This window comes from Staurois parvus, unplaced genomic scaffold (assembly GCF_062004578.1).
Source record: "Staurois parvus isolate SC_StPar_1 unplaced genomic scaffold, SC_StPar_1.0 ptg000615l, whole genome shotgun sequence".
Lineage (NCBI taxonomy): Eukaryota > Metazoa > Chordata > Amphibia > Anura > Ranidae > Staurois > Staurois parvus.
Genome location: NW_028318411.1, coordinates 42,761 through 66,438, shown reverse-complemented (window position 1 = coordinate 66,438; position 23,678 = coordinate 42,761). Strand labels below are relative to the sequence as shown.

General features: G+C 46.1%; 2 protein-coding genes across 2 annotated transcripts; one reads left to right on the top strand and one right to left on the bottom strand.

Annotated features, from left to right (window-relative positions):
* Positions 1–4,406: 4,406 nt before the first annotated feature.
* LOC149449507 (histone H2A type 2-B) lies at positions 4,407–5,547 on the bottom strand. The gene has a single exon (XM_089693139.1). The coding sequence runs from the start codon at positions 5,522–5,524 to the stop codon at positions 5,132–5,134; it is 393 nt and encodes a 130-aa protein (XP_089549265.1). The 5' UTR covers positions 5,525–5,547; the 3' UTR covers positions 4,407–5,131.
* A 293-nt stretch (positions 5,548–5,840) lies between these two features.
* Positions 5,841–6,286, top strand: LOC149449506 (histone H2B 1.1-like). The gene has a single exon (XM_089693125.1). It carries the CDS (start codon positions 5,841–5,843, stop codon positions 6,219–6,221), a length of 381 nt encoding a protein of 126 aa, XP_089549251.1. The 3' UTR covers positions 6,222–6,286.
* Positions 6,287–23,678: the final 17,392 nt, after the last annotated feature.

Sequence of the window (23,678 nt, the reverse complement as noted above, 5' to 3'; positions counted from 1 at the left end):
CCATCGCCACACTCTGCTGCCATGTGCCACTTTCAGGTCTCTTCACACTGCTGGTGTGTTTAATTTTTTGACATAGGGTGCAGGCAGATTACGGGCCTCACATAGCTGCTGCCAGGCCCCTAATCTGCCATGGGCCCCTATATACCGCCTCCTCATGCTGCTGCCAAGTCTAGAGTCTCTCATGGGTCCCTGTACGGCCTCCCATTGCTGCTGTCTCCATCGCCACACTCTGCTGCCATGTGCCACTTTCAGGTCTCTTCACACTGCTGGTGTGTTAAATTTTTTGACATAGGGTGCAGGCAGATTACGGGCCTCACATAGCTGCTGCCAGGCCCCTAATCTGCCATGGGCCCCTATATACCGCCTCCTCATGCTGCTGCCAAGTCTAGAGTCTCTCATGGGTCCCTGTACGGCCTCCCATTGCTGCTGTCTCCATCGCCACACTCTGCCATGTGCCACTTTCAGGTCTCTTCACACTGCTGGTGTGTTTAATTTTTTGACATAGGGTGCAGGCAGATTACGGGCCTCACATAGCTGCTGCCAGGCCCCTAATCTGCCATGGGCCCCTATATACCGCCTCCTCATGCTGCTGCCAAGTCTAGAGTCTCTCATGGGTCCCTGTACGGCCTCCCATTGCTGCTGTCTCCATCGCCACACTCTGCTGCCATGTGCCACTTTCAGGTCTCTTCACACTGCTGGTGTGTTAAATTTTTTGACATAGGGTGCAGGCAGATTACGGGCCTCACATAGCTGCTGCCAGGCCCCTAATCTGCCATGGGCCCCTATATACCGCCTCCTCATGCTGCTGCCAAGTCTAGAGTCTCTCATGGGTCCCTGTACGGCCTCCCATTGCTGCTGTCTCCATCGCCACACTCTGCCATGTGCCACTTTCAGGTCTCTTCACACTGCTGGTGTGTTTAATTTTTTGACATAGGGTGCAGGCAGATTACGGGCCTCACATAGCTGCTGCCAGGCCCCTAATCTGCCATGGGCCCCTATATACCGCCTCCTCATGCTGCTGCCAAGTCCAGAGTCTCTCATGGGTCCCTGTACGGCCTCCCATTGTTGCTGTCTCCATCGCCACACTCTGCTGCCATGTGCCACTTTCAGGTCTCTTCACACTGCTGGTGTGTTTAATTTTTTGACATAGGGTGCAGGCAGATTACGGGCCTCACATAGCTGCTGCCAGGCCCCTAATCTGCCATGGGCCCCTATATACCGCCTCCTCATGCTGCTGCCAAGTCTAGAGTCTCTCATGGGTCCCTGTACGGCCTCCCATTGCTGCTGTCTCCATCGCCACACTCTGCTGCCATGTGCCACTTTCAGGTCTCTTCACACTGCTGGTGTGTTAAATTTTTTGACATAGGGTGCAGGCAGATTACGGGCCTCACATAGCTGCTGCCAGGCCCCTAATCTGTCAAGGGCCCCTGTACCGCCTCCCCATGCTGCTGCCAGGTCCAGATTGTGTCATGGGTCCCTGTACGGCCTCCCATTGCTGCTGCCAGGCCCGTAATCTGCCATGGGCCCCCGTACCGACTCCTCATGCTGCTGCCAGGCCCGTAATCTGCCATGGGCCCCTGTACCGCCTCCTCATGCTGCTGCCAGGTCCAGAGTGTGTCATGGGTCCCTGTACGGCCTCCCATTGCTGCTGTCTCTATCGCCACACTCTGCCATGTGCCACTTTCAGGTCTCCTCACACTGCTGGTGGTTTCCATTTTTGTCATAGGGTGCTGTATGGCCTCCCATTGCTGCTGCCTCCACCGCCACACTGTGGCTCCAAACACTGGTTTTGGCCCCGTGACTGGCCAAAGGAGTGAAGTGTGCAGTGATTCTAAGATCGACGGCACTCATCTGCATGTCATACTGACAGACAGTATTATTTCTCTTCCCCAGCAGACTCCAAGGGCATTTAAATTAAAGGTACAGTGTTCTGCACTAATATTAAGTCTCTCTGAAGCCTAGAAACACCCTTTTTTAAGTTAAATTCACAGCGAATTTATTCGACTCGAATCGAATATTGTCCACGAATTCGCCGAATCAGTCGAATCGAATTTTTCATTTCTTCGCTCATCTCTAGTCTTAAGCTAATGACTCTGCAGACAGTTGGCGACTTTTGTGCACTGTGCTCTTCAGCATGCGCTGACCCCGCTCTGTCATTTTACGTGGCCTATCACTTGGTGGCTGAGTTGCTGTTTTTTCCAGTTGCTTCCACTTTGTTATAATCCCACTAGCAGTGTACCGTGGAATTTTTAGTTGCCAGGAAATGTCACGAATGGACTTATTGCACAGGTGGCCACCTATCACGGGACCACGCTTGAATTGAATTCACTGAGCTCCTTAGAGTGACCCATTCTTTCACAAATCTCTTAGATTGTAAGCTCTAAGGAGCAGGGCCCTGCTAACCCTACAGTATTGAACTGTCACATTGCTGTATTGTCTCCCTTTATATTTTAAAGCGCTAAGGAAACTGTCTGCTCTATATAAATCCTGTATAATAATAATTCACAAATGTTTGTAGAAGCAGTCTGCATGCCTAGGTGTTTGATTATATACACCTGTGGCCATGGAGGTGATTGGATCCAATGATTTGGAGGGGTGTTCCAATACTTTCGGCAATATAGTGTGTGCGTGTATATTTATATACACTGTTCAAAACAAGGAAAACTTTTTTTAACCAGAGTATAGCCTCAAGTCATTTAAACTTCTGCAATATTGATCTGGTCTGTTAAGTAGCCGAGGGGATTGTTAATCAGTTTCATCTGCTTTTGTAATAATGAAATAAACAGGTGCACTAGATGGGCAACAATAAGACAATCCCCTAAACAGAAATGGATTTATAGGTGGAGGCTACTGACATCTTTTCTGTTTGTCACTAGTTTTGCATTTGGCTAGGGTCAGTGTCACTACTGACATGAGGACATGGCATGAAGTGATACCTGGCCCCTACAGAGGTTGCACAGGCAGTCCAACTCCTCCAGGATGGAACATCAATATGTGCCAATGAAGAAAAGCTTGCATTTTTTCTCACAAATTCTCCATCAGCACTAGGACTCAAGAAACCTCCTACAAATTTTTAACAAGATGTTATGCTATACCGGATAGGTTAAGGAGGGGGTTCCCCCAGACGTCAGGCCTATGTTGGTGCTGTGAATCACCTGAGGGCCCCCTGTTACATATTTGGTGGCAATGCCCAAGGCTTATGCCATTGTGGGACTACGTTCTCGGTTGACATACTCTATTATTGAGACTGCATTACCCTTAACCCCCGAATGTTGTCTTCTCCATATCTTTGAGTGCTCTTTTAAGTCGTACAAGCAATCTTTGGTAGGGCACCTTTTGAATGCAGCCAAGTCCCGAATCTCCAGGAATTGGAAGACCTCTCATGTCCCCTCAATTCTGACCGGATAAGAGATGTTAAGGTCATTCAGGAGTTGGAAAGGATATTGACTATGACCGATGACATGGTTGCCAGATTCCATGAACTATGGTCCAATTGGTATGCTTTCACTTTCTCAGAAACATATAGAGGGACAATGGGTGATTAATAGAGATGAGCGAATCGAACCAGGCAGAGTGGAATTTGTTTCGAATTTCAGGATTCAGCCAACTTCGGATGCACGAATCAAATTTTCCCCGATCGTCCGATTTTCATCCCTTCTACAGCCGGCAAAAAGTGTCCCTGCAGAGATCCGCTATTTCTGACAGTTCTCTCGCAGTTCCTTCACATTTACAGCGGTTGAAACATTGTATCTATTTGTTTCCATTTAGGATACAGATGTTTTTTATTCGGAAACAAATAGATACAATGTTTCAACCGCTGTAAATGTGAAGGAACTGTCAGAGAACTGTCAGAAATAGCGGAGCTCTGCAGATACACTTTTTGCCGGCTTGGAATTCTTCTTTTCATCCTACTTCTTCTTCTTATGAGGATGAGGATGAAGAAGAAGAAGTAGGATGAAAATAAGAATTCCAAACCGGCAAAAAGTGTATGTGCAGAGTTCCTCTATTTCTGACAGTTCTCTGACAGCTTCTTCACATGTACAGCGGTTGAAACATCTGTATCCTAAATGGAAACTAATAGATACAATGTTTCAACCGCTGTACATGTGAAGGAACTGTCAGAGAACTGTCAGAAATAGCGGAGCTCTCTGCAGGGACACTTTTGCCGGCTGATCGGGAAAAATCCGATTCGCGCACCCGAAGTAGGCAAATATTCGGATTCGCCGCAAATCGAATTTTTCCTGAAATTCGTATCGAATTCCGGTTCGCCTGGTTCGATTCGCTCATCTCTACTCGGAATGAATGGAAGGATTGATCAATCTTCCCAGATAAAACGGTAAATGGATGCAGATTGTCGGTAACGGTCCATAGAACTCCGGCGGGAAATTGGAATGTATTAGACAATGGAAGCAATGACAGTTTATTATTCAAATAAGACAAAAAATGTAGAGAGGAAATGATCTGATCAGGAAATGTGATAATCTCACTGAAATCCTTTTCTATTTTTACCATTTAGAATTCGGATGTGTAAACCGGTTATCAGCTACAAATAACCCGCCCAATCCCGGGGCGCCGAGATCACTTTCTCCCCAGAAAGTTCAACATCGAAATCCTTCCCGGCGTCCAAACCTCTTCCTATGGAGAAGCAGAGATGACACCCGGATGTAGAGGAGACTTACTGTCCGGACGGCGGGAAGGATTTCCACCTTTTCGAATTGTCATTACAAACACGTGACAGCTTCCATCCCAGAACGTCCTTTACTAATCCGAGATCTACAGAGCAGGACGGAGGGAAGAAGTCGCCGACTTTCCTCCTCCCCCCCATAACAACTAAAGGAAGGCGGATAAGATCAGTCCCTGGAATGAGATGTCATTTCCCCAGAGTCTCACACTGAAAGCATTTTCTATTAGTCTTTATAATTATAAAATCAGTTACTTTACATCTTGCGTCAATGTAAGTAAATGATCTCCGACTTCTCCTCCCCCAAACTCCATCCCATAGAAGCGGGAGATAGAGAGGAGTGTGGGATTGGTGTCCATAGAAGCCGTATGTCCGCCCTTTGTATGGAGATGTGGGGGGCTCTGAGAAGAGCCGTTGTGTTGGCGGATAGAAGGGAATCCTGTGGGGGGATTACTTGCTCTTGGCGGCCTTGTGGCTCTCGGTCTTCTTGGGCAGCAGCACGGCCTGGATGTTGGGCAGGACTCCTCCCTGGGCGATGGTGACGCCGCCCAGCAGCTTGTTGAGCTCCTCGTCGTTGCGGACAGCCAGCTGGAGGTGTCGGGGGATGATGCGGGTCTTCTTGTTGTCTCGGGCGGCGTTGCCGGCCAGCTCCAGGATCTCAGCCGTCAGATACTCCAGGACGGCGGCCAGATAGACGGGAGCTCCGGCCCCGACCCGCTCGGCATAGTTGCCCTTCCGGAGCAGACGGTGAACACGACCGACGGGGAACTGCAGACCAGCCCGGGACGATCGGGTCTTGGCTTTAGCCCGAGCCTTGCCTCCTTGTTTGCCGCGACCAGACATGATTGGATGACTGACGAATCACACACAGATAGGCCCCAGCAGCCGCTTCCTCTCCTTTATACACTCCATGCTCTGACGTCACACGCTGGGATTGGTTGCTTTTGAATTCAGCTAATAGCGGTCAGACTTCATTCTACACCAATCTATACTCCAGGAATGGAAGAAAGACGTCCCTTTCCATCACTTGACCGAGTCCTCCAATAGAAGAGTGAGGTGGGATGAGACTCATTTGCATAGGCCGCCTATAAAAGCAGCACATGAGGGCGACTCCAGCACACTTTCCCCGCAGCCAGCCAAGCAGTGGTGAACCCTGATCATGCCTGAACCAGCCAAGGCTGCGCCGGCGGCCAAGAAGGGCTCCAAGAAAGCCGTGACTAAGAGCCAGAAGAAGGACGGCAAGAAGCGGAGGAAGACTAGGAAGGAGAGTTATGCCATCTACGTGTACAAGGTGCTCAAGCAGGTCCACCCCGACACCGGCATCTCGTCCAAGGCCATGAGCATCATGAACTCCTTCGTCAATGACATCTTCGAGCGCATCGCCGGCGAAGCTTCCCGCCTGGCTCATTACAACAAGCGCTCCACCATCACCTCCCGGGAGATCCAGACCGCCGTCCGCCTCCTCCTGCCCGGAGAGCTGGCCAAGCACGCCGTCTCCGAGGGCACCAAGGCCGTCACCAAGTACACCAGCGCCAAGTAATCCCCCCGCCCCCCGGGGCCCCATCATCCCAACAAGGACACAAAGGCTCTTCTAAGAGCCGCCCACCATTCCAATCACTGAGCTGTCATCACATTGTATTGCCGCTAGAGGTCCCCCACACGTCACACTTACACTGGACATTCGTTCTAGGGACGGACTAACCTGCACATTGGGGGGATGGGAGGATTGGCTGCAATGCTCAACACTCCCATTAGGTGTCACTATATTACACACATAGACGGGAAGGATTTTCTTGTTTCTCTTTTCTGCTCTGCTTGATACATTGTTACACGTAGTAGAGGCGAATGTTTAACTCTTCACTGACTGATATATGTGCGGCTGTAACATGGCATCATAGGAAATTATACAGAAATCATGGAGACATTACTCCATATATTACTAGGAACAGATTTACTGATTTCATATAGTACGAGATGTGGAAAGCTCTACATTTCAACAGTTTTATTGGGAACCTTTTAAAAAATGAAGATTAAAAATCACAAATTCCAAAAAAAAAAAATGAATGCATTTCTGATAACAATGTGGTTTTTATGGATCTGCATGGGGATTATGGGAGGAATATACAGGTGAAACAAAAATTAGAATATGGTGCACAAGTTCATTTATTTCAGTGCAGCAACTTAAAAGGTGAAACTAATATATGAGAGACTCATTCCATGCAAAGCAAGATAGTTCAAGCCGTGATTTGTCATCATTGTGATGATTATGGCTTACAGCTCATGAAAACCCCAAATCCACAACCTCAGAAAATTAGAATATTACATGCTATCAATAAAACAAGGATTGTACATAGAACAATATCGGACCTCTGAAAAGTGTAAGCATGCATATGTACTCAGTACTTGGTTTGGGCCCCTTTTGCAGCAATTACTGCCTCAATGTGGCGTGGCATGGAAGCTATCAGCCTGTGGCACTGCTGAGGTGTTATGGAAGACCAGGATGCTTCAATAGCGGCCTTCAGCTTTTCTGCATTGTTCGGTCTCATGTCTCTCATCTTTCTCTTGGCAATGCCCCATAGATTCTCTATGGGGTTCAGGTCAGGTGAGTTTGCTGGCCAATCAAGCACAGTAATCCCACGGTCATTGATCCAGGTTTTGGTGCTTTTGGCAGTGTGGGCAGGTGCCAAGTACTGTTGGAAAATGAAGTCAGCATCCCCATAAAGCTCATCTGCAGAAGGAAGCATGAAGTGCTCCAAAATCTGGTAGATGGCTGCATTGACCCTGGACTTAATGAAGCACAGTTGACCAACACCAGCAGATGACATGGCTCCCCAAATCAACACAGACTGTGGAAACTTCAAACTGGACTTCAAGCATCTTGCAGTGTGTGCCTCTCCATTCTTCCTCCATACTCTGGGTCCTTGGGCCTCTTCATTCTTCCTCCTTACTCTGGGTCCTTGGTTTCCAAATGAGATGCAAAAGGTGCCCTCATCAGAAAAGAGGACTTTGGACCACTGAGCAACAGACCAGGTCTGTTTTTTTTTTTAGCCCAGGTAAGATGCTTCTGACGTTTGTTGTTCAGGAGTGGCTTGACTATACGAATACAACATTTGAAGCCCATGTCCAGGATACGTCTGTGTGTGGTGGCTCTTGATGCACTGACTCCAGCCTCAGTCCACTCCTTGTGAAAGTCCCCAACACTTTTGAATGGCTTTTCCTGACAATCCTCTCCAGGCTGCGGTCATCCCTGCTGCTTGTGCACCTTTTTCTTCCACACTTTTCCCTTCCACATAATTTTCTATTAATGTGCTTTGATACAGCACTTTGGGAACATCCAACTTCTTTTGCAATTTTCCTTTTGAGGCTTTCCCTCCTTATGGAGGGTGTCAATGATGGTTTTCTGGGCAACTGTCAGGTCAGCAGTCTTTCCCATGATTGTGATTCCTACTGAACCAGACTGAGAGACCATTTAAAGGCTCAGGAACCCTTTGCAGGTGTTATGGCTTAATTAGCTGATTAGAGTGGGACACTTTGAGCCGAGAATATTGCACCTTTTCACATTATTCTCATTTTCTGAGATTGTGGATTTGGGGTTTTCATGAGCTGTAAGCAATAATCATCACAATTGTGACAAATCACGGCTTGAACTATCTTGCTTTGCATGTAATGAGTCTATTTCATATATTAATTTCACTTTTTAAATTGCATTGCTGAAATAAATGAACTTTTGCACGATATTCTAATTTTTCGCGTTTCACCTGTAATGGTTACACATCCCATACACATTACATTTCACCTTTTTAAATAAATATATGGGTAACATTGTTTTAAGGGGGAATATCATGGTAACTTTTAACCTATATCGGATAAGTAAATATATATAATTATTTTTTTACATGAGATGTATGGGTGCATGTTTGTGGATACACATGCCAAGGATCATATTTCATCTATGTCTGAAAAGATTATGGGCATAGTTATTTTTCAGCACAGGGAATATGGATGGAATGTCATAGTTAAACATGCCTAGGAACACATTTGATCCCTTTCTGATAATATGAAAATATTATTTTTTATAACATCGGGATTATGGGTGGATGATTGCAGATACACATTTCAAAGACCATATTTGAATGGTTTCTCCAAAGAATATGGGTATAGTTATTTTTCTACATGGTAATTGTGTGTGAAATATGGGTAAACACGTCTAGGAACACAGTTGACCTCTTTCTAATAAGAATAATGTTTTTTTTTTCTACATTGTTATTATGGAACCATATTTCACCCATTTCTGAAAAGATTATGGGCATAAATATTTTTCTACATGGGTATTATGGGTGGATGATTGCAGATACACATGTCAACATTTATATTTGACCTGTTTCTCCTAAGAATATGGATATAGTTATTTTTCTGTATGGGTATTATGGGTGGAATATTATAGTTATACATGCCTAGGAACACATTGTACCCCTTTCTGATAATAGGATAATATATTTTTTTCTATATGGGGATTATGGGTGGAGTATTTTTTTTAACAAATATTTTTTATTCATAGAGAGCAGAACATATAACATCAATGAACTACAAAAAAAGATTTGCATGTTATGAAGTCATGTAGTACACAGTAACAAATGCTGGCCTCTGGAAAAACTTAGTGCAATCAGATCATTGGTCTACATGAGGCATTCACAGATTAAAATGTTTATAAATTGAAAGTACAAACATCAAATCTGACATAACGTGCATGAATAGAAAAAGGATATTTAGCAGAGAAAGAAAGAGAACAGAAGTCGTAAAAACAGATCTAATTCCGCAAGCAGAGTCAAGTATCCACCAGCATGATACGCACATTGAAAAGTAGAAAAGTGTTAATCGCCCATCAGCCCTTTATATGTTTCTGAAAAAGTGAAAGCATATCAAATCGACCATAGTTTATGGAATCTGGCAACTATGTCATCGGTCATAGTCAATGTTCTTTCCAACTCCTGAATGACGTTAACCTCTCTTATCCAGTGTTGAATCGAGGGGGCCTGAGAGGTCTTCCAATGACTGGGGATTAGGGGCTTGGCCGCATTCAAAAGGTGCCATACCAATGATTGATTGTACGACTTCAAAGAGCACTCAGAGATTTGGAGGAGACAACATTCAGGGGTTAAGGGTAATGCAGTCTCAGTAATAGAGTATATCAACCGGGACCTTTGACCCACAATGGCATAAGTCTTGGGCATTGCCACCAAATATATTACAAGGAGCCCTCGGCAGATTTACAGCACCATCATAGGTTTCTTGAGTCCTAATGAGGATTGAGCATTTGTGAGCAAAAATACAGGCTTTTCTCCATTGCTCATCAGAGAACTCTACCTGAAGGTTTGATTTCCAACCCATCCAAAAGTTGTCAGGGGGTTCAGAGAGAGTGTTTTGAAGCCATGAAAAGGCCAAACAGGTGGTTTTGTCGATGGCTTTCCCCTTTATGCAGAGTGTTTCCAGAGTTATGAGTGGCCTAGAAAAAAGTTGCCTTCCATCTGCGGTTAGTTAAATAATTGTGTATTTGAAAATAAGTCCAGTAGGCCACTCTATTTGGCATATGAACACACCTATCATTAGTCAACTGGAGTATCAGGAACAGATGAAATCAGAAATTGAGACGTACTATGCTACCAACCTAGGTTCTGTCTCTAACCCCACTATCTTATAAAATGCTCATATGTCTATCATAAGGGACTTATGTATTAAACTTGGTGCCCAGGAGAAGCGGAAATGGGAAATGACTATTAATACCCATCTAGCCCAAATTTGCTCACTCGAGACCCGTACCAAACTTACCCCCACTGACTCTCTCATGACTGAACTGCGCTCCGTCCATACCTCCCTTATTTCATACCTTTGCACTGGCTTTGATTTTTATGTCCAACGCCTTTGCCTTACACTCAAGGTAACAAGCCTGGCAAATTTCTGGCACAACAGTATAAGCGTAGAGCTGCCCAAACTAAAATCACGTATCTGGTGGATTTCACCTGAAAAAGATATAGCCAATGTATTTCCATCCTTCTATTCAAAACTATATAACCTTAACTCTTCCCCTTCTAGCCCTCAACCCACTACTAGAGCAATCAGGACTTTCCTAGAATACCTACAACTCCCATCCTTAATGGTTAATCAACTACAACAGATCTCTCAACCCTTTACTGAGCCTTAACCTAGCGCTGTCAATAAATCCCTACCTAACAACAAAGCCCCAGGGCCGGATGGGTATTGTAATTAATATTACCGAACCTACCCTGACCAACTAGTACCTCACTTAATAAACTCTCTTAATAAATTTCTAGCTACAAGTGACTTCCCTAGAAGCCATTATTGTCACCATCCCTAAACTGGTTAAGTCCCCTCACGACTCAGCACACTACCGCCCAATGTCGCTTCTCAATACAGATCTAAAAATCTACGCTAAATTACTTGCCTCCCGATTTGCTTCTCATATATCACAGCTTATTCATCCTGACCTAGTGGGCTTCATACCCAACAGACAGTCCTCGGTTGGCACCAGACGATACCTCAACCTCATTCAATGGGCCGAGCGCCATCACTTGCCTTCTCAACTTATCTCCCTAGATGCGGAGAAGGCATTTGATAATTTTCACTGGCAATATCTAGAGGCAGTACTCCTAAAATTTGGCATTTCTGGTACTCTCCTCCGGGCGATCATGGGGCTGTACTCAAACCCTGGCGCCAAAGTCTGGACATCAGATTTATTATCAGACCCCTTCCCAATAACAAATGGCACACGCCAGATGTCCTCTCTCACCCTTGATCTTTGCCATGGTTATTTAACCCTTAGTACAGGCCATGTGTACCCACCCACAGGTCAAAAGAATACAAGTTGGTCACACTTCACGTAAAATAGGCCTCTATGTCGACGATATTATTATATCTTTGACAGATCTGGAACATTCCTTGCCCCACCTATGCTCACTCCTTGATCAATTCTCTAAAATATCCCTCTATAAACTCAACTACACCAAATCTGCTATGTTACGAGCAGGGGTGGACTGACAACTCATGGGACCCCCGGGCAATAGGGGATCATGGGGCCCCAGTGTCCTTGCCCACACTTAAAGCACACCCAAAAAAAAACCTATAAAAAGGTACAAGGAGCATTTCATGGGGCCCACTACTAACCCCCGGGCCCTCAGGCAATGCCTGAGTGCTCGAATGGTCAGTCCACCCCTGGTTAGGAGTCTCCCTACCAACAGATACTAAAGAGGCCATAACCAAGATTTCCCCCTTCTCCTGGGCACCAAACTCCTTCATGACATACCTGGGTATCCAACTCAGTGTTCACTTTTCTAATCTCCTATGAAATAATCTATCTGAATTAGTCACTAAACTTCAAAATCTCAGTAAAGACCTCAACACCATCAAAAGCTTCATTGGCAGGGTGTATAGCACTCAACCAAATGTTTCTACTACCCCACCACCTCTACTTTTTCAGAACTTTGCCCATTCCTATTTTAGTATCTGATCTACAAAAGCTACAGGCCGTTATCAACCACTGTTTTTGGGTGGACAAAAAAACAAGATTAAAAGCCTCTAAACTATGTATTCCTAAAACTCTCAATGGATTGGGAGCTCCAGATGTCAAGAAATACTACAAGGCTACTATTCTAGACCAAACTAAAAATTGGTGGACCTCAAACCATCAAATTCCCTGACTCCAAATTGAAACAACTACACTGGACTCACAACCTGAATATCTATTAGGTGCTCTTTGGCTGGGACATCACTTTCCCCGCTCTTTCTTACACTCTTCGAACCTCCACCAACTCCTAGACCTCCTTCTTACAATCCTCAAAAGGCCTACACCCCAAAGCTCAGTAATATACCATTATTTAAATAATAAGGGATCCTCCTGCGCTCATGGGAATAATTGACAAAATACAGCTGCTGTCACTTAGCTGATACCAATAAGTGCAAAATAAAATTAAAAATTAGTGAAGCGCTTGTATCACATGAATACAATCATGTATCTCCATATAGTGTAATTATAAATCAAAGTGACCACTATATATAATAAATGTGTGTTGACTCCCTCTAGTGAAAAGAAAAAATAGTGTCAACCAAAATAGCTAAATAACACACATTAGGAAACTAAATATATAGTGCATAAATCAAATATAATGAACAGAATATATATATACGTGAAAACAGAATATTGGCCACATACAATGGTGTCTAAATTATACATAAATGATATATGCCATAGGTGAACAAGACAATATCAAAGGTGAAAAAAATATTCCATGCATGTGACTGTGCTTTAAGCTGGAACACACACGTGATCTCCACTTCTAAGTGCAAGTACTCTCCTTCAAATGGCAGCAATGCCTGCTCACCTCCCTTCCTCGACCCACACAGGGCCTCAAAGCAGTTACCACCTCAGTGGTATATTCCTCTGGCAGACTCCTTATTCCTCCTCCTCTCTTATGCAACTCATAAAAAGACAAGAAAGCCTTCCATAGTGTAGTAAATTTAATAGGCAAAGTTAAAAATTACAAAGTATTCCACTCACATGCTCCTTTCCATAAAAAAGCGTTTTTCCCAGCCTGTGGGTAGATATGCATGCACCTGGGGGAATCCAATATGGCCACTGTGTCCGGACATACGTCACCAGGAAGTAGACAAACAGGTGACGTATGTCCAATAAAAAAACACGTATTCAATTTCAACTCATCACATGCACCAAGAGTTCTGGAGGTATGGGGTTACCAGACTTTAAAAAGTATTACCTACGCTACTCACTTTACCAGAATTATAGATTGGAATTGTCATGCCAAGGGTTTCCCTGGAAAGTTCTTACATTTTAGATCCTTTATTATTTTTACCGCGGCTGTCAATCTTCTTATACAAAGCATTTGTTAGCACACCCCTTAATTGGCACAGCGTTAGATTGATTTCATGACTTTGGGTTTTCCTAGTTCTCCGGGTCCTCTCACTCCTATTGCTGGTAATCCAGAGTTCCCCCCTGGGTTGGAGACTGGGGTGATTCCAATGCATGAGATAGGTTTATCTCTGCTGGTGACTCATTGCCTCAAACGTGGGGGAGTTAAGTCCAAAGGAGAGCTCCAGGAGCTATGTGGTAAGGTGTCGATCCCATACTGGACTTCTTTTCTTTTTTTTTAATAACTTTGGTTTATTTAAATTTAACATGGGTAACAAACATTACATCAAACAGAGTACAGTTGCAAGAAAAAGTATGTGAACCCCTTTGGATTGCGTGGAGTTTTGCATGAATTGGGCATAAAATGTGCTCTGAACGTCATCTAAGTCACAACAATAGAAGAACACAGTCTGCTGAACATAATACTACACAAACATTAGATGTTGCCATGGTTTAATTGCACATAACATGTAAACATTCACAGTGCAGGGAGGAAAAAGTATGTGAACCTTTGGACTTAATAACTGGTTGACCCTCCTTCGGCAGCAATAACCTCAACCAAACGTTTCCTGTAGTTGCAGATCAGACCTGCACAACGATCTGGAGTAATTTTGGACCACTCCTCTTCACAAAACTGTTTCAGTGTAGCAATATTCTTGGGATGTTTGGTGTGAATCGCTCTCTTTAGGTCATGCCACAGCATTTCAATCGGGTTGAGGTCAGGACTCTGACTGGGCCACTCCAGAAGACGTATTCTGTGCTGTTGCAGCCATTGTTTTGTTGAATTACTTGTATGCTTTGGGTCATTGTCCTGTTGCATCACCCATCCTCTGCAGAGCTTCAGTTGGCGGACAGATGGTCGTACGTTTTCCTGCAAAATGTCTTGATACACTCTGGAATTCATTTTCCCATCAATGCCAACAATCCATCCAGGCCCTGAGCCAGCAAAGCAGCCCCAAACCATGATGCTCCCTCCGCCATGTTTTACAGTGGGGATGAGGTTTTGATGTTGGTGTGCTGTGCCTTTTTTTCTCCACACATAGTGTTGTGTGTTCTTCCCAAACAACTCAATCTTCGTTTCATCTATCCACAGTATATTTTGCCAGTAGTGCTGTGAAACATCCAGGTGCTCTTTTGCAAACTTCAAACGTGCTGCAATATTCTTTTTGGACAGCAATGGCTTCCTCCGTGGTGTCCTCCCATGTACTCCATTCTTGTTTAATGTTTTCCTTATTGTAGATGTGTCAACAAAAATGTTAGCATGTGCCAGAGATTTCTGTAGGTCTTTAGCTGACACTCTGGGATTCTTCTTTACCTCATGCAGCATTCTGCGCTGTGCTCTTGCAGTCATTTTTACAGGACGACCATGCCTAGGGAGAGTAGCAACAGTGCTAAACTTTCTCCATTTGTAGACAGTCTGTCTTACCATGGACACATGAACATCAAGGCTTTTGGAGATACTTTTGTAACCCTTTCCAGCTTCATGCAAGTCAACAATTCTTGATCGTAGGTCTTCTGATAGCTCTTTTCTGCGAGGCATGGTCCACATCAGACAGTGCTTCTTGAAACCAGTAAACCCAAAACAGGTGTGTGTTTTTTAAGGGCAGGACAGCTGTCAGCAACACATCCAATATCATCACACTGATTGGAGTCAAGGTTGGCTCACTCCTGGCTCCAATTAGCTCTGGGAGAAGTCATTAAGCTAGGGCTTCACATACTTTTTCCTCCCTGCACTGTGAATGTTTACATGTTATGTGCAATTAAACCATGGCAACATCTAATGTTTGTATAGTATTATGTTCAGCAGACTGTGTTCTTCTATTGTTGTGACTTAGATGACATTCAGAGCACATTTTATGCCCAATTCATGCAAAACTCCACGTAATCCCAAGGGGTTCACATACTTTTTCTTGCAACTGTAGGTCCCACCAAGGGATGGGTGAGAAGAGCTTGTGGCGTGTGTTTCGGCGAGAGCCAAGGAATCGATGCCAGGGGGAAGGGCGAGCAAGCATTCTCTATAGATATCCAGTCTTTAGAGGCAGTATGAACGTGCCAATCAACTATCCGGGAAAGATGACAAGCCCAATAGTAGCGGTAAAGATCAGGAAATCCTATACCCCCTTTAAGTTTAGAGAGGGTTAATTGGGAGTAGGCAATACGCGGACGTTTGTGGCTCCAAAGGAACAGTGAACACAGTCTTTTGCAAGAAGCAAAAAAAGCAAGAGGTAAGTGAATTGGTAATGTTTGGAAGAGATACAGGAGACGGGGAAGTACATTCATTTTAATGATCGCTGCCCTTCCAAACCACGAAAAACAGGGACGGTGCCATTTATTGAGGTCTTCTTGCATAGAGCGAAGAGCGGTAAGATAGTTTTTCACATAAAGGTCATCAAGGTTACTGGTGAGCTGGATACCGAGATAAGTTAGGGAATCCCTTTCCCAGTGAAATGGGAATTGGGCCTCACAAGCAGAGACTAACTCAGCAGACAAATTAATGTTAAGGGCGGCAGATTTGGAAAAATTAATTTTAAAATTCGACAAGTATCTGAAAAGGGCAAAGTCTTTCAGTAGGTTCGGGAGGGTGATGTGAGGGTCCGCCAGGAACAAGAGAATATCATCCGCATAAGCTGCAAGCTTATATTCCTTGTCTGTCACCGTGATTCCTTTAACATCAGGGTTTAAACGAATTTTCCGCAACAGGGGCTCAAGGGATAGGACAAACAAAAGCGGGGAGAGGGGGCATCCCTGACGTGTACCGTTCCGTAGATGAAAGGAGTCTGACAGATGACCGTTCACCCGACCCGGGCAGTAGGTGCAGAATAGAGGGCCATTATAAAGTTAAGCATCTTCTCACCCAGACCCAGTGCCACTAAAGATGCGTTCAAGTAATCCCAGGCAATCCTGTCAAAGGCCTTTTCTGCATCCAAGGAGAGGAAAAAACCCGGAGTGTTAGACCTGCGAAGCCAGTGGTGGAGATTAAGGGCCTTGATAGTGTTGTCCCTTGCTTCTCTACCAGGGATAAATCCTACCTGGTCAAAATCGACCATGGAGGGAAGCAAGGGAAGAAGACGATTAGCAATGATCTTAGCGAATAGTTTGACGTCCACGTTCAGCAAGGAAATGGGTCTATAATTGGAGACCTGGGTGGTGTCCTTCCCGTCTTTGGGGATAACTGTAATGTGAGCCTCCAACAGGTGGTTAGGCGACCCTGAAGGTTGAGCGAGAGTGTTAAAAGCAGCGAGAAATGGAATACCCAGTATATCTAAAAAAGATTTATAATAGGCTGCTGAAAAACCATCAGGGCCCGGGCTCTTCCCCGGTTTCATCTGTTTTACTGCGGATTGCAGTTCAAGTAAGGTGAGATCATTTTCCAAAGCGTGCACCAGATCCTCTGAGAGGGCGGGTGAACCGTAGAGATGGAGAAATTCAGAGATCAAGGCAGTTCTAGATTTGTCCAAATGGATAGGGGGAGGTTGTACAAAGATTTATAGTAGCGTTCAAAATGGGCGGCAAGATCGGGGTTGGATGTAGCCTCAATGCCATCAGAGCCTCTGATTTTATGCACCGTCATACTAGCCCGTTTTTCACGAAGAGCTCTGGCTAGAAATTTCCCGCTCTTGTTTGCGAACTCGTAATACAGCTTATGTGAAAGAATGTATCTTTTTCTAACCACCTTACCCAGTTCCGTGAGAAGCTGTGTGAGTGTACTCGTGAGTTCCAAAAGGGTCGACGCAGCCAGAGTCTGTTTGTGTACTCTTTCCAAAGAGCGGATCCTATCTGAGAGGAGCTTCAGACGCTCCTGTTTGGCTTTCTTACGTCTCGTCGCAATGGCTATGAGGTTGCCCCGAATGACACACTTGTGGGCCTCCCATCGTGTGATGGGTGAGGTGTCTGACGAGCTATTCAAGGAGAAATATTCAGCCATATTAGAGCGGAGCTCTTGAACAATAGCGGCATCTGCAAGAAGGGAAGCATCCAAACGCCAGTATTTGGAGCGCGGGTGAGAGATGGGAAACCGTAGCTTCATGGTGATGGGATGATGATCGGAAAGGACCATCGGTTCTATGGTAGCAGCATGGAGGAGAGGGAGATCTGGTTGCGACAAAAAAAAATAGTCTATCCTAGAATACTTATTGTGTGGTGGGGAAAAAAAAGTATAATCTTTAACAGTGGGGTAAAGTGTACGCCAGGTGTCATGTAATTGTAGAAGCTGTAATTGGATATGTATTTGCCTGAGGGACTTGTAGGGTAAAAAAGAACTACCCGAGGAGGAGTCTAGCAGAGGGCTCAAAGGGACATTCAGATCGCCTCCAAGTACCAGTAACCCTTCCTGGAAAGCGGCTAGGTCAGAGACGATTGAGCGCAGGAAGGAGACCTGTTGAACATTGGGGGCATAGACATTGGCGAATGTGATAGGTCTGTTAGCGAATACTCCCTTTATAAACAGGTATCTACCCTCAGGATCCACCATGGAATCTGTTACATGAAACTGAAGGTGTCTGGCAAACAGTATCGCAACCCCCTTAGACTTAGCCAGGGGGTTGGTGGCGTGGAGGACTGTGGGGAAGCAGAAATTGTAAAGCTTTGGAATGGAGTCTTGGCGAAAATGCGTTTCTTGTAAAAAGACCACATCCGCTTTCTGTTTGTGTAAGTAAGAGAGGAGCATGGAGCGCTTTTCGGGTATGTTCAGACCTTTGATATTAAGTGAAAGGAGTTTCAGAGACAATTGTCCCGGCTGTGAGGTGGAAGAAAGCATGACTGCTGGAAGGCGAAGCCTGAGTCCGATGCTTCAGTATGCCGAGGATTCGGGGGATGGGAAAAGGAAGGGGGGAGGGGAAAGAGAAAAAAAAAAAAAAGGGGGAGGGGGTGGAAAAGAAGATTATAGATAGGATACGGCTGGAGGAACAGACCCGCTGTTCCACGTGAGAGAAAGAGAAACAGGAAAAGGGGAAAAGGACGGGAAAAAGGAAGAGAAGCACAAAGATAAAAGAGAAGCTCAGAAAAAAGATAAAGATAGAAGCCGAAAGAAAAGGATCAGTGGAAGCTCGCCGAGCTCACTCTGTGGGGAACGAGGTGGGCGTAAAACCAGGAAGTGCACATCCGCTGGCCGGTAGCCCCCTATGGGAAATTAAAAAAAAAAAAGGCAAGAATAAGGGGGCGGAGTTCGAGAGAGATAAGTGGTGTCAGGAGTCCGCAGGGGTGGAGCACAGAGAAGGTTTGGGTACCGGTCTTCCGTGGGGGATGAAGTGTTATGTAACATGCAGAAGAAGAAGACCTGGGCAGATTTATTAGAAGTATCGCAAGTGAAATGTTGCCGAGCAAGGGGTCTAGCTACACTTAGTATTAAAGAAGTGTAAAGGCACATACAGAGCGAACGCATTGGGAAGGACAGCCTAAACCAAGGTGAGCGCAAGACAGTAAAGGGGCACCTCGCTAAACGGAGAACAGCGAAAGACCCCTGCACATATTACAGGCAAACCGCATCACAAGGCAAAAACATAACAAGTCAACATTATCAAAACATGAATGAGCATGACAAGAACAGATAAAACGTCAATAAGCCCCTGTTCAGCAGTTACCAATGAAGCCCCCTAAGATCAAGGCCCGTCATCATACCCACAAAAATATAAGTATCAAGGGGACTAAATAAGACACAGGAAACCCCCCTCCCCCTTCCCCCACACACAATTATAGTAGCTGGCGCCCTCAGGGAAGCAAAGGGGGTGAGCATCACCTCTCTCGGAATGGCGTAGGAGTGGGGAGGAGGAGGCGGAGGGAAGTGAGCATGGGGGTGAGCAAAGGCACACAGGCCCTCAGGTACGCCATTTTGGCCAAGTGAAAGCCGGGCTGGAGAGAATGATATGGTCCCATGTTGAAATGGCTAACCAGTAGCGGGGAGAGGTGGCGCTCATCCACCCAACCAAACTCCACTGACTATACGAACAATAACACTCCCCTAAAAAAAAAAAAAAAGCAGTTACCCGTCCCCGCCTACAATAACCACCTCCCCTCAGACCACCCCCCGGTGGAATTTTAGAGACACTAACATATGCACACAGAAAATATAAAATATACGTTACAAATTGAGCAGTAATCACTTCCGAAGGATTGGGAAGGCCAGGCGTTCCAATGTCCACGGAGAAGGTGGGGGGGGTGAACAAATCATCACAAAGCAGCCCCAAGCGAGCAGCAGGACGTCCGCAAAGACGTGAGGGCGAAGTTCAGAGCTTGCCAGGAAGACGAGGCTGGAGGACTTTCATTGCCCAGGATGCATCCGGATGGTAATTGGAGATAGAAGGCTGGGAGACGGCACAAATCGATAACCAACTGAATCAAATCCCCCTGATGAAGCCACGTGACCAGTGGCGTAACGCGTAGGGGTGGGACTGTGAACGTCACTCGGAGGGAGTCAGTCCGTCAGCCGGACCACGAGCGCACAGCTCCGGCAGTCAGCGGCAGTCTGAGATTACATTTGTACTACCACTATCCGAATACATGTGAGTGTCACATTTGAAAGCAAATAAAAGGCAAGCTTTTTTAAAAACGATAAAGCACCATGTCAGGATCTTTTTTATATATGGAGAACCGCATGGAGACAGGAAGATAGAGGAGTGGCACCCTAGGAGAGGAGATTTATTCCATAATATATGTCGCATTCCATGGATTTCTTGTAATAGGAGTTCGTAACAAGCAGGTTCCAAAGGAGGTGAACCGCAAGCTTTAATAGCCTAATTGCAGGCTACCTATGAGGTGAGCGCATATCTTCACTTGAGGGAGGAGTCACAAGCAGTCACCGATTTTATGCCATTTGAAGATTTTTTCAGCACAAAGTCACTTTTTGGGACATTTATTACCGTATTTGCCGGCGTATAAGACGACTTTTTGACCCTTGAAAATCTTCTCAAAAGTCGGGGGTCGTCTTATACGCCGGTACACATGTTAGGGGGGCTGCGGCATTAAGTACAGGGGTTTGCAGGGGCTGACGTCTCTTACCTGGATCCAGTCCCACGACGATCCGGACCAGGAAGCGCGGCGTCTCCTTCAGTTCGGCCACTGGATGTTCGTGCGGCTGCGCGGCTCCGCCTCCTCACCGGTGATTGGCCGCCAGAACTGAAGCTCAGGAAAGGCACACAGGCGGCCAATCACCGGCGAGGGGGCGGAGCCGAGCGGCCCCGCGAAAATTGAGTGCCGGAGCAGCAGGTAAGTGCTCTGTGTAGAGGTGCTGCTGCAACCACATATGCTGGCTGCAGCAGCACCGTACTAGAACAGGGTCAGCAAGTGTCAGTGGGAGGAATAGTGCCCCATCATTGGTGTCACTGATACCAATGATGGGGCACTATTCCTCCCACTGATACCAACGATGGGGCACTATTCCTCCCACTGACACCAACGATGGGGCACTATTCCTCCCCCCCACTGACACCAACGATGGGGCACTATTCCTCCCACTGATACCAACGATGGGGCACTATTCCTCCCACTGATACCAACGATGGGGCACTATTCCTCCCACTGACACCAACGATGGGGCACTATTCCTCCCCCCCACTGACACCAACGATGGGGCACTATTCCTCCCACTGATACCAACGATGGGGCACTATTCCTCCCACTGACACCAACGATGGGGCACTATTCCTCCCCCCCACTGACACCAACGATGGGGCACTATTCCCCCCCACTGATACCAACGATGGGGCACTATTCCTCCCACTGACACCAACGATGGGGCACTATTCCTCCCCCCCACTGACACCAACGATGGGGCACTATTCCCCCCCCCACTAACACCAACGATGGGGCACTATTCCTCCCCCCACTGACACCAATGATGGGGCACTATTCCTGCCACTGATACCAATGATGGGGCACCTATTCCCCCCACTGATACCAATGATGGGGCACTATTCCTCCCACTGATGCCAATGATGGGGCACCATTCCTGCCACTGATACCAATGATGGGGCACTATTCCTCCCACTGATACCAATGATGGGGCACTATTCCTCCCACTGACATCAATGATGGGGCACTATTCCTCCCACTGATACCAATGATGGGACACTATTCCTCCCACTGGTGTGCATTGGAAGAGGGGTAGTCTTATACGGCGAGTATAGCCCAAACACTACATTTTAGCAGGAAAAGTAGGGGGGTCGTCTTATACGCCCAGTCGTCTTATACGCTGGCAAATACGGTATATATTATATATAATTATACATTATATATTTATATTATTTAAATTTTTTATTTTTTTATTTGTTTATTTATTTATCATTGCCCCATGTACACTGGTTATTTGAGTTGATTCAAAAAGATTCACAAGTATAAGTATCTATGTTTATTAATACACATTTTTTAATATATATTGATTGAAGGATTGAGAGCGCAACACTATATATATTTTTATTTCACGTTTTTCACATTGGTAGTTATGTGTTAGAGGTTTGCGATCCAACATATAGATTGTTTATATATATTATTTGGTCTTCTGGCTCGCAAGATTTCTTTCAAATATTCGAAGTTCAGAGCTTGCCAGGAAGACGAGGCTGGAGGACTTTCATTGCCCAGGATGCATCCGGATGGTAATTGGAGATAGAAGGCTGGGAGACGGCACAAATCGATAACCAACTGGAGGCGGAGGACTCGCTGTGGGATGCGGAGAACTAGGTGACGAATAGCAAGGCAGAGCCCAGAAACTGTTCCCTCTTGTGAGAGGACGAGTCAGTTAGAATGTGGTCACCGCCCGACCTCTTGGAAGGCAGGAAGGAACTGTGGAGGCCCAAAATTTTTCGTATAGGATAGTGACAGAGTCCCATGAATCGCAGGCTGTAATCTTGACGGATAAGTAGGAAAGGCAGTAAAGTAGGAGTCCGACGAGCATTGATCATAGAGCGCCAGTGCGCAACTGGAACATGTGGGGCGAGTGGACGAAAAAAGGTGCGCAGTCGCAGTAGAACGTAAACACTCAGCAGTGTATGCATCGAAGAAGCAGTGTTGAGGGAAGGACAGGGACCATTAGGTTTTGCGTCGTGGCCTCCTGTGCGCTGGAGAGGCCGTCGGGCTAAAGGTAGTCGTGGTGTCCCCTATGAGGGGTCTCGGAGGGGTCGATGGGGCCATCCGCCCTCTACGATAAGACTGACCGCGCCAATCCATAGCACTATCCTCGGCTACCAAATCCTGGGATAGCGGTAGTCTCATGGAGCTGAACCAATCAGGCAGGTCAATCAGTGGGATGTCTATGGAGGCACAGAAAGAGGGCAGTTCTTCAGGGGTTCGCAGGTTGTAAGAACGACCACCAACTTGTACAGAGAGACAGAAGGGGAACCTCCATCTGTACGGAATGTTACGCGAACGTAGCGTATCCAGAAGAGGGCGTAAAGCGCGCCGTTGGCGTAGGGTGGTGCTGGATAAGTCCTGAAACAATTGTATTTCTGTCCCCTCATATAGAAGGCGCCCTCTGTCTCTAGCACATCGGAGGACATCTTCTTTGAGCTGAAAACTTACTAGGCAGCAAACTATATCCCTGGGTGGGTCTGCATCTCCCCTTCTGGGGCGGATCGCTCTGTGCACACGTTCGATGTCAATCGGGGTTACTGGCGGGCGACCAAGGAGGTTATTGAATATGGCCATTGCTGCCTTGGGAATATCGGTATTTTCTACTGATTCTGGGAGACCGCGGATTCTGATATTACGCCTGCGGCCACGGTTATCTAAATCCTCAATATGCCTGTGGAGCTCTCTGATAGTGGAAGCGTGTATCGTTGACTGATGTTGTAAATCAAAGATGGTGGAGCCAGTTTGCCTGGATGCGGATTCCACGTGTTCCAATCGCGAACCCAAGGCCCTTAAATCATTATGCAGATCCCCCAATGCTGCAGTGAGTGTAGCTGTCAGGGTGGCCTTAATGTCAGCTGCCACAGCCTGAAGATCTCGTAGGGACAGAGATTGTGAGGCAGGGGGGACATCATGCTGAGGCACTGTGTCTGGGGCTGCCTGCATGTCAGAGCAGGGAGGGTGGAGTGTGTCAGCAGCCGTAGAGAGGGGGGGGGGAGGGGG